The following is a 12,575-nucleotide window of genomic DNA, read 5'->3' as shown; positions in this document are numbered from 1 at the left end:
GAGCAATGGGCTTGATTCGTGCGGCGGAGCAGTGCAAATAAGGACGCTGGAATGCAAGCGCGCGATGTAATAATCGACGTTTAACTACCACCTGCGTTACTTAATATTTCCATAATTTGCGCGGTCAGGTCGAGGCGATTGTTCGTAACCTGTTCTCCCAGTTTGCATGCCTAGACCCAAACGCGCGCGCGCGTTCGGACGTTGAAATTAACGGCTGTGAGAACATACTTGACATGCACTTTATGCACATCCTTCCGAGTGACAATGGCTCGTTACGTCGTGTGACGTCGCATTTTTCGTGCCACTTTTCCGCGAATGCACCACCGACTTCAACGCGGGAAATGGCGATTATCATTGTTACCAGAATGGTCATCCGGGGATAAGTGCTCGGCGCTAATTGCAGGATTCTCAATAATTATTTTATTATTCCGACGTCGTCGTAGGAACGCAATCGCTTTTATGGTAATCGTTAGTGTTCAATATCACGTGTTTCAAGATGTATTCATCGAGAAAATGTCAAGAATACTTGCACGCTCCTCATTACAACTCCCAATTTAGCTTCATTATTATTGCAAATTAATCTTTTAGCCGTAATTAGAAAATTATAGACCGGTCTTTGAAAATGGTCTTACGTTTTTGCGACGTTCTTCTTCCTTTCATTGATAAAAATTTGATTTAAAAAATCATACATATATTTTTTGTATAACATTTTATACAGAGTGTTTCTTAATAAGCGAAAAATTTTAGGAGATGATTCTTTGTCTAAATTTAAGGGGGATTTTCCATATAAACATATACTCCTACATCCTTCTTTATGGAGTTACACTCCTCCAAAAATGGGAATAAAAATTAGGTTTTTATTTTTTTCTCAAATTTGGAACAAGTTAAAGAAATGAAATTAGATGGATATTTTCTACTAGTAAGAAGGTTATTTATTAATATTTTTTTCAGCCTCCCGTATTGTTATAAGGAGATGAAACTAGCAACCCCTATTCAATTTTTTATTGGAATTTTTTAATGGCCCGGAATATGAACATCTAAAAATATGCATTAAAAAGTTTGATTTATTTAGAAACTTTTTCATTTCTTTTATTTTTTTCATAAAATCAGTAGTTTTCAAGAAAAAAATAAAATACGTTATCATGCATAGCATGATGCTAAATAGCATAGGTTTCGAATTACGAGAAGTTAAATTTTAAAATAAAAATAAAATTAGATATTGGAAAAATTAGAACAAAAACAAAATTATAATAAAAACCTAATTTTTATCCTCATTTTTAGAGGATAACTCAGAGAGGGATGTAGAAGTATATGTTTATATGAAAAATCCCCCCGTAATTTTCGACAAAGAATCATCTCCTAAAATTTTTCGCAACTTATTAAGAAACACCCTATATATACATTATCTTTCTATCGTTTTTAATTTTATAAGGCTTATGAAAAAATTATTTTTTAAAATAACAATATATTTATATAATTTACGTGTCTTTCTTCGTCTCAACAAGAATAAACTTTAAATTACGCAAATTTTTTGCGAACGTACACGTTGATCCGTTTTTTTCTCATTAGATATGAGAATCTTGAAATAAATTTCCTAGTTTTTCTCTTCCTCTCTCGTAAATTTATTTTTATCTCCGACGTAAATAAAAAAATACTCGTACCACGAATGATCTTAACACGCGATAAGGTTTAACGCGAGGATGCGGATCGATTAAGCCGCGTTCATGTTGCAACCATTCGCGCGACCGCGAACTATGACTAATAGCTTTCGTTGCGTTATTTATGGCGAAGCGGCGATTACTTTCTATATATGCAGGCATGATCGAGAAACGTCCGCGGCTTTCGCGATCGATAGATCGTGGCGAAACGACTTCTTTCCAGTCTTCAGCATCTGAAGAGGTCGTTCATCATCACCTCTGTGATGATAGAAGTCAATAGGCTAATAGACGTGTCACTAGACCACACAAGTGGTGCATTCGTCTCGCATTTCGCGCTAACGTGGAGGATTATTTGAGCCCCGGAAATTGTTGGTATCACAAGATTTAAGTGTTTTATTTTTAATTAAAAATTGTGTATAATGTGAAAAAGCAATTTAAAAAATTGACAGAAGCAGAGCGATTATTTAATTAGATTATTTTGATTAATCAAATGTTTAAAAAAGCAAATTAATATCAAATTGAATTCTTAAATTAAAATTTAATTCCGCAAACTTCTCAACATAAATCTGATTTCAAAGAGATATCTTTTTGACTTCCTAAAACTTAAATTGTTGCGTCCTAAAAAAATTTTAAGTAGAAATAATATTGGAATTTTTACAATCAATTTAAAAGTACAATACAAATAGTAACCAGACAAACTGCCGATGCGACAAATTTATATGCAACATTATTTCAAAATAACTTCATAAATTGAATGTAATGAGTCCTTGACACGTTATTCCTCCGGGGACGCGATTAATCGCCGTGTTCCTTCAGGTCAATGGAAGCCAGAGGCTTTTACAGCATCAAAGTTGAACCACATCGTGTTGCGAGCTTAACTGGTTTATGAGATTCTCGACGATCAAGGTGAGACACGATACCGCGAATCGAACGCGAGAGTAAACGTATCGGAAAACGAGAAAGAGAAGAAAAGAAGATCTTTGAAATTGACTACATTGTTGCTGATCTTCTCTTCGGCTCGTTTCTTCTTCTTCCTCTGTCTCAATTTTTTGTTTATCGTGTACGCGAGAGATCCACAATTCTTCGAATTCGAAAAACTGGTCCCGCGACTCTTCGCGATTTAATGAACAAAGCACAGATTGATGAGTGACAAACATTCTTTGTCTTATCATCTGTTATAAATCAAATTGACAAAGATTAATTGGCGAAGATTGATTGTTTTCGTGCATGCGAAACGTTATATGCTATGATTGATAACTCGAATTGATATATCTTGTTCATCTATTTAATAGCAATCCTCGACGTTTTAATTTAATTTAAATAAAAATTTAATTTCATTGAAAAAAATCTGCATATATATACACTATATCCTGAGCATATTTTCCCACATGAAAAACAATAATGGCATTAACAAATAACTATATGTATCTTAATACAGCATCTTGTAATTGTAAAAAAATATTTAATGTATTATTTCTCATTTTATAAGAGTAAAGACTTGTAATTATGCAAATAAAAAGATACAGTCTCAAGAATTTCTCTCGTTATGCTTTTACATCGCGATATACTTAATCAGATTACTTGTCTGCAATTGAATAACGATTTTCCCATGAGACATATTATAAATTGCCACGTTTATTTTGCGATCTGCCAAATGGCTTCCTCGAGCGGGCGGACGAGATTGCATTTTAATTAGCTATAAATGCGAACAGTGGCGTATTCATTCGCGTTGCAGCTTCGCGTAATCGCAGCAGTTGCGAATCGCTGAGACAAACCAGATTTCTTCATGGTTAACTAGCACATCGTACCGGCCGGTTTTCATCGTTGATATTATCATACTACCCGCGTCTTTCTTTTCATGAGAGCGTAAGCATACCATATGCATCTATTATCGGAACTTATCGGATATCAAATCGTCTTATCGATGACTGAGTAAGTCGCTACGATACGAGACTCTTTCTCTTGTAAGAAAATGTTGCCTCCACTATGTCAAATAAACAATTTTGTGTGTGCTCTTTACGTATCTGCCAATTACCTTCGTAAAATTAATTGGTAAAACGATCAAACTGCAGTCTTATAGTCAATGGAATTGAATATCAAGCTCTTATTTTCTTACTTATTTTAAGTCTCGCTCTTGACATAGCACGTCGAGATGTAAAAAAATGATGTTAACGATAATCTGTCGCCACAAGATTTCTTTGAGATTCAATTTTGTTTATTCATTTTACGTGTTTTATATATAATACATGTGACAATGATATTCACGTTTATTTCATACGAAACTCTGATAGAAAGTCTTGGAATAATATTTTTAATTAACTAAACTTAGAAAACATTACAATAAAAGTCAATGTTAGGAATCTGCTTATCGAAAGTTCATATATCAGCAAATTTTTTTCATCTTGATAGATTTTTTTGAATTTTTTTTCAGTTCTAATTTGTTATTGTTTTTTTTAATTGTTTGTTTTTGTAATTGTTTTATAATGTCAATTTTGCAAATTTGCATATTCAAAAAAATTTAGGTTTTTAGTGTAAAGATCATTCTTAGATTATTGAATCTATATCACACACGGGCACAAATTTTTAATTATTCTATAAAATTTTTTATTTTGAAACTATATTCACATTGCTCAAATCTTTCCATGTAGATCTTTTTTTGTAAATTTTACACAATCTTAATTTTAAACGAAAAAATGAGAATATTTTCAAACTAATACTTTCTCGTATTGCAGCGTAGATATATTCGAATATTCGTAATAATTTTAACATGCTCGTTATTGCACATGAATCACGAAAAGAGCAAAGTTTGACCTGTCGACTTACGTCAGATTTCCGCGGCTCGATGATCATCGATGACGATGCGAGGTTATTCATCATCCCCGTGACACGATGCAGCGAATCACGGCCTGTTACGTACAAGCGAATATATTGCGCGAACGGAGGAAACCGTTACCATCGCTTGGCACATTCAACCTACGGATTTACTCGCAAATTTCTCGCTACATAGTTTACGGTTAACTGCAGTTTACGTACGACTTCGCATCCCACATGACGAAATTAACGTCCATTTAAATTTCGATGATTTAAAATTTCGATTCGGATAAATCTCGAGTATTAACTACAACGTTGGCTAATGATACTCAAACTTTTATTCACGCATGGGTTTCTAGATTTAAAATAAAAATAATTTAGTACTCACCGGCACGTTGCGCAATGGCTAAAGTTGTAGTTCTATAAAATACAAAAATATATCCTAATTATATAAAGCAATTTCAAATAATTATTGCGCCCAATTAAATTTTTTATCTGTTCCTTTAAATAAAAAGTCAGTAAAAATAGTTACGTATAATTTCTGAAAATTTCACATTTTATACATAAGCTTGTATAAAATGTGATAAATTAAAATTTAATTCTCGTAAAAAAATAATAAAAATAATTATAAAATTAGCATTAAATTAAAAAATACTTTATATACATCTATATAAAAATCATTATATAAATTTTTACTAAACTTTCCAAAATGAAACTTAAAATATGTCATTATGCATTACGTATGATGAGGTCAATTTCACTAATAGCAAATAACAAATTAAATAAATTATAATTTGCTCACCTCATGGTTGCTCTGCCGTTGCCCGATGCCTCTCTGGTCCTTCTTCTCTTCTTCTCTTGTTGATCTGTTGTTGCTTCTTCATGGCACTCGCGAAAACACATATTAATTACGCGAATTATATTACACGACGCATGGCATTTTAGACGATACTCTTCTGATATTAAGCGCATGTGATGCGCACTTTATTATATTGCGACGAAAGAGTAATGTGAAAATATAAAATTGATCGCACAAGGCATTATTTGCTTAACATAAAAATTATGACCAAATTTACTTCTTATTCGCTACAAAAATTCTTTTGCTGGTATCAAATACATTCTTGCATTAAATCTATTTCTGTTATAACACGAGTACAAACGAATGTACTAATTAAAATTAAAATAATATAAATAATATAAATAATATAAAATAATATAAATAATATAAAATAATATAAATAATATAAAATAATATAAAAATGAATAGAATACGCAACAAACGGATATATCATCGCTTTACGCGACAGATTTCCATCAAATAAAGCATTTGACAGATTATCGATGAATGAAAGTCAAATTTATAATACGTAATGGAAATATTAAATACAAAACTAACAATAAATACATTTTCAATAAAATGTATTATTATGTCGTTCAATAAAAATCTAAATAAAATCTTTCTCGTTCCATATTCGTTTATCAATAACCCAAGAATTTGAAAATGATATCGACGACTTCATCTTGAAACTACGTAATACGTACTGCGGTCATCGAATTAATGACTAATATAATTTATAGACCCGATAATTGCTAATTAATAATCGTGTGGAAAGATCACATTTTTTTCTTTTGATGTGACGACAGGCTGGCGCCACTATTCGTTTGAGTCTTGCTATGCAAATAACTATAAAGTTATTGCACGTTTGAGTCCTATTACACGAACAATACAATCACCGCGCCTGTTCGAGTCTCACTACATAATAACAACAAAATCACACTACGTATGCTCGAGAGTCTCACTACTGTTTACATTCGGTGGCCTTGTTATCATTCACGCATCGAGCCTCGAGTGAAGCAGCTTGTCGTATTATTCTTTAAAATACGATCGCGAAAAGTATTAACAGATGTCGAACGCGATAATTTGCTGTGATGATTAAGATTAGCGATTAACAATCTGGATGATTAATCAACTATGCGTCATTACCGCATCTCAATTAATCATTAACTCAATTATAATATTACGCGGTTCAAGGCAAAGTTGCTAATGTTATCTTTATAATTTTTCATCATTAACAAAACATCGCGAATATAAAACGAAGTTTTAGTCGGACAATAGAACGTCGCAATATGTTTAATCAATAAATATAATCGTTGTTAATTTTATATGCATGTTTTATATGTTCAATCGTATATCATAAATGAAGCATTTATTCATTAACATATTTCTACATTATCGTATATCAAAATTAAGCATTTATTCATTAACATATTTCTACATTTTCTTGCGTTTGGATATTGCATATTTATCGTTAATTTTAACTAATATATTTATTAGCAATCGCATGATAATATAAAATAGTAAACGTCCTAAAACGAGAATATATTAGCAGCGAAAATAGAATTGCTGCGATAAGTAATGCGTGAATTTGACCACGCAATTTTCAAGTGTCAATCTGATAATGCTTTGTGCGATCTTTCTTGATTTCAATTATTCATAACTCATTATTACTCTTTCGTCGCAATACAAATAATAAAATGTGCGTCACGTATGCTTAATATCGATAGTGCTGTAAAAGTGCTATGCGTCGTATCATAATCCATATGCACACGTGAGCGTAATAATTAATATGTGTTTTCGCGAGTGAATACTATGAAGCAGTAGCGAAAGATCAACAAGAGAAGAGGAGGAAGGCAAGCAATCGTGAAGTAAACAAATTATAATTTTATTTTTTGTTACTTTAAAAATAAACTTGCTCATTTACATCTGCGTTAATAATCCATTTTATATCACGTAATGTAATAATATATTCTAGAGTTTATATTTCAAAATATTTAATAAAATATTTATAAAGTTACATATAACATAGTGCAAAATTTAAAATTATTTATATAAGAATGATAAATTATGTTTTTATTCACCTCTCTTTTATTTTACGTATAAATTGATATCTTAAAAATATTCGGAAATTTATTATATATTTTTTATTAAAATTTAATTTAATAAGGAACAAATAAAATATTAAATTTTGCTCAATATATATAATTTTTTAAGATATTAATTATATTAGATATTGCTTTATACAATTTAGATATATTTATATTTTACAGATATATTTTACAGAATGTGACATATCACAACTTTGCTTGCGCATCATATCTTGGTGAATGAATTAAATTATTTTCTATCTTAATTTCTCTGTCGAGAAGAGATAATGAAGATTTCTAAATATTATACTCATTAAGTAAACATATTTTGTAAGAAGTTGATAATAGATACATTGAAAATTGAATAAAGAGCAATAAATGTATTGACATTGATATCAATAATAACGAGAATAATAAAGAATATAGATATTTCTATATATTTAATTTAAATAAAACGTAACAATATTTCTATGAGACGAAATATTAATTGATGCTACAACATTTTTTCAATTATTAATGTAGAAAAGTCGATTAATCTAGAAAATCCTAAGTAACAGAAGAAAATTGAAAAGTTAATTTGAACTTTATAAAACACTGGAGGTGCATATTAATGGTACTGCTTTCACAAAATTATCTCACCTTTACCTCTTCTCAGCGAGGCATGTATGCGGTAGGACGAGTGCCATAAATCACTCGTCGTTCTGCAACTCGCTACGATATAAAAGAGAAACAATGACTGGTTCTGACGGAGTCACATATACATATTGTATATAGATACGTACCAAATACTGCACAGCTGTACCTGCATATAATGATGAAGTTGTGCTACTTTTAAGCGACATTTAAATTTACCTTTACCTTTAGGGAAAAATGTTTCTCATACGTGTAATAAAAATAACACTTATACAAAGATAGAAAAAACAATAAACACAATTGATTATACATAAATACACATTCTTTTTAAGAAATAAAAATCAAGATGTATTTCAGAACAAGATTAAGTATACTCTCTTATTAAATCAAATTAGTATATTAAAATCAAATTATTATATTAAATTAAATTATTATATTAAACTAATTTCCAAATTTTTGAATAATAAGATATGATAATAAATCGAGATAATAAAAATTTATATTATTAGCATATTTACCGTCTACAAGAAATTATGGTGTGGACATTAGTGGGTCACAGAGAGAAAAATATTTTTCCGGAAAGCATTCCAAACACATATTCACTCGGACGTGTGATTTATGTATTACATAGCGGATAGTTATAATAAGCTGCAACGTTATTTCGCGCGTAGGTGCTCGGGAGATCAAGATCAGCGTTTCATAACGACGTACCGCAATTTCTTATGTACGCTTGCCGCTATTTCTTGGGCTCGCGACGATATAAGTAAATAATGTATCAAAACGCGCAGGTATAAACTTCGCACACACACACATATATGTACCTGTGCCACAAACGAGTACCGCAAACCGTAGTGAACACCCACGTGTAACAGGGCATCTTGTAATCTACTGGACGGTCGGCGTAGGCAGGATACTAGTAGCCTGCTGTGTCGCGGTTACAGGTGTAGAAATGGTCAGGTGAAATTTCATAGTTGACATTCCGGGTAAATCTGATAACGTAACGTTTCAGTAAACCGCGTCTAAACGCTTCTCACTTAAACCGTCGTCGCGCGAATGCCTCGAATTGCAAAATACGCGAATTATACGGAGGACGCGTTGCGCCTCGAAAACTCGTTTGCAGAAACGCGTTTCGCGAAATCTATTTGCCCGAGCGGGAGAGCAAGTAGAGATAATTGCGGACCGCGGTGCACGTTGCATTATCAATAATTGCGAAACTTCATTACGAAGGTAATTAAAAGCCCAGCCAGCAGGATAAAGGCGGTGCTGGAGCTTTCTGGATTTCAAATTTAGATAACAATGTGCCCAATAGCGAAACCGTATTTGCAGACACTTATCAACGTCGAGCACGCATTAGATGCGCGCGGATTTTTTTTCTTCGTGACTTATAAGCTCCGAGTCTATATTTCAAATGGTGTTAAAGTCGCGTCTGCCGATTCCATCGTGCGCCTCCGATCATTACATCCGTTATAAGCTGTCACATAGCTCATCTAGTATAGCGTTTCGTTCTGACCGATACGCGAAGAGGATTTTTTTTATTTTGCAATAGCCATCTATGGCAAAATTAACTCAGCTTTCAATCGGTTCGAGGTATCTAGATGAATGAACGGAACGTTTACTTCTTTGTTTTTAATCACATATATATATATATATATATATATATATATATATATACACAGGGTGATTCATTTTAATCTTAACAGGCAAATATTTTGAAAAATATGCGAGATACGAAAAAATGTTTCAGACAAAAGTTATATGGTTTTAAAGGAGACATAAGATGGTGTCATTAATTTGACCTTAAATAGTTACTTGAAGGTCACGTGAAGGTCACTCTCAATTTTTTAAATGGAATTGCCTATTTTTTATTACATATTCTTGTAGCTTATCTCGAGAGCTTTCCAAAACACTAGAATTAAGTTAGTTTTCATTAAGTACTTTCCGAGTTATGAGGCTTGAAATAATTTCTTAATTTTACATAAACTGTAAAATATCTTGTAAAATATTCATTTTTCGATTATCTTATCTTAATACTTTTATGTACAAAATAATGAGAGGAATCAATTGGTGTAAAGAAAACACATAATTGTTTCGAAAAAAAAAAATGCAATTTGCAATTAACAATTACATATTTTTTCTTAAAAATAACTATGTGTTTTCTTTATACCAATTGATTCTTCTCATTATTTTGTACATAAAAGTATTAAGGTGAGGTAATCGAAAAATGAATATTTTACAAGATATTTTACGGTTTATGTAAAATTAAGAAATGATTTCAAGCCTCATAACTCGGAAAGTACTTAATGAAAACTAACTTAATTCTAGTGTTTTGGAAAGCTCTCGAGATAAGCTACAAGAATATGTAATAAAAAATAGGCGGTTCCATTTAAAAAATTGAGGGTGACCTTCACGTGACCTTCAAGTAACTATTTAAGGTCAAATTAATGACACCATCTTATGTCTTCTTTAAAACCATATAACTTTTGTCTGAAACATTTTTTCGTATCTCGCATATTTTTCAAAATATTTGCCTGTTAAGATTAAAATGAATCACCCTGTATATATAGTGTCCCAGACTTAAGGAATCAACCGTTAATAGCAGATTCCTGACCATTTGGAGACAAAAATTCTAATACCAAAATGTTGAGGAATACTTCATAAAAATGTTCAAACTATTGACTACTGTCGCATCGAAGACACATTCGCGCTCATTGTAGAATCCTATTTTTTACTTTATATTGATCCCTCTATCGATATCGATATTATCGAGTTGTACGCGGGCCCCTTGATGCGCTATGTCCCTGAGCGCAGGAGAACGTAACGCGCCGATTGGTAACCTTTAATCTTTTGTAGCGTCAAAACTACATCTTCCTCAACATTTTGGAATTAAGATTTTCGTTTCTAAATGATCTCAGGAATCTATCATTAACGGCTGATTCGCTAAGTCTGGGACACCCTGTATATCGAATATATTTTCTTAGTATATCAACCAGTTTTGATATATTAGTCTTCGACTAATTTCAAGTCAATCCTTACATTCATGATATCTGATATTTTTGTTAGCATAAAAGTAAATTGTTTTGTGAACGATAATTAATCGAGAGACTAATTCGCTTTCGTTGGCGAGAATAAAGATTCGAATCGAAAGGTTAAAGCGAAGATGTTCTTTCGCGTATCGTTGCGTCAACGACGAGATAAGACTTTCACTGGAGAATCAAATGTGCAGAAAAGAGAGGGAACGAAACACGCGGTAGCTTTTGCTCACGAAAGCTACTCGATTGCACTCTGAACAATTCGACCGATTCAAATAAAATTCGGTCGGCAGTAATTTAAAGACAGTCCTCTTTTAAAGAGGTGGAGAGAGAGAGAAAGAGAGATCGGGTATTCGGCACGTTTGAAAGACTCGCGGAACGAATTAATGCAATTAAGCTTAATGACAGCACAATTAATTAAGGAACGTATTTTCTCTTCAGAGAGAAAGAATCCCATTTTTCTCTTTTTCTCTCTCTCGAGATTCAATTTCACTACTCTCAATCGACTTCCAGTCTTTTTCTCGACGCAATATTTTCCATGGCACATACTTTTTAATCGTCGATATCCGAAATTGGAACTATCGAAAACGATATGTGTTATGACCATTTATAAAATCAATTTTTTATTTCAAGCATAATCTTAAGTATACATTACAATAGGTTTAATATCAATCAAGTCAGTTTAACAATATAAAATCATTATATCTGAGTTTAGATCTTATTTCATAAATGCAAACCTTTAATAATCATTTTCCAAAAAAATCTCAATTCATAGTTAAACAAAAATCGACATTAAAAGTTGTCTACAAAGGTTGTCACAATATTTTAATAACAGTAATTTTAAGTTATTTATCAATAGTAATTAATTAGAAAAAAATTGTCGGACATTATAATTTTATCAACATCAAAATGTATGCATAATTTTATGGTGCTATTAATAACTCACCGGTAAGAGAAGTAAGGACGAGGGCGAGTGTCTCGCGGCCGCCTGTCTAAGGCTGAGAAAGTGCAACAGAGGGTCCTCGGTCGCTCTCAGCTCGTCCAATGTTCTTCTAGCCTCGCTGTATCTCTCCAAGTATTCCCAGTAAGAATTCCAAAACGAGCCGGGAAATAAGTCACCTGTTGATAGGTGTACATCGTCGTAATTAAAATTTGTCCGTGTCGCGTAAAAAGCACGGAATTCCGTTATTAAATTACACGAGATTATATTTCCCCGGTCATAAAATAATTGCGCTTGTCGTATTATATCATGGAAGGTTTTATGCTCCCCTCGGTTAATTAATGGCAACGTTCCACACACGCGCGAACACTCGATGTGGTAAACGTACGTATTAGAAAATAAAATAGGATACTGAATATCACGTATATAATGCGATAAAAGTGACATTAAGGGGGGGAAATTAATATGGAACTGGAATTATTAACGCGCGCTTCTCTATTTTGCTTCGCTCTTCGTCGCCCGAGATACATTTGTTTTTCCTCGCACCGGATGATTTATCTTTAACATTTTTACCCACGT

The 12,575-nt window shown here is 32.3% G+C and overlaps 1 protein-coding gene across 2 annotated transcripts in view; it reads right to left on the bottom strand.

The window, feature by feature from the left end:
* The window catches only part of LOC145971209 (rho GTPase-activating protein 20), a 266,316-nt gene that overhangs the window by 163,787 nt on the left and 89,954 nt on the right, over positions 1-12,575 (bottom strand). For both annotated transcript variants that reach the window (XM_083098622.1, XM_083098621.1), the window contains exon 5: positions 12,003-12,175. In XM_083098622.1, coding sequence (XP_082954748.1) covers positions 12,003-12,175 — 173 coding nt within the window. The remainder of the gene's footprint in view (positions 1-12,002; positions 12,176-12,575) is intronic.

Source organism: Camponotus vicinus, unplaced genomic scaffold (genome assembly GCF_025532165.1).
Source record: "Camponotus vicinus isolate PSW18456_S1 unplaced genomic scaffold, iyCamVici1.0 SCAF_4, whole genome shotgun sequence".
Lineage (NCBI taxonomy): Eukaryota > Metazoa > Arthropoda > Insecta > Hymenoptera > Formicidae > Camponotus > Camponotus vicinus.
The sequence above is the reverse complement of the archived record's forward strand: the minus strand, read 5'-3'. Positions and strand labels throughout refer to the sequence as shown.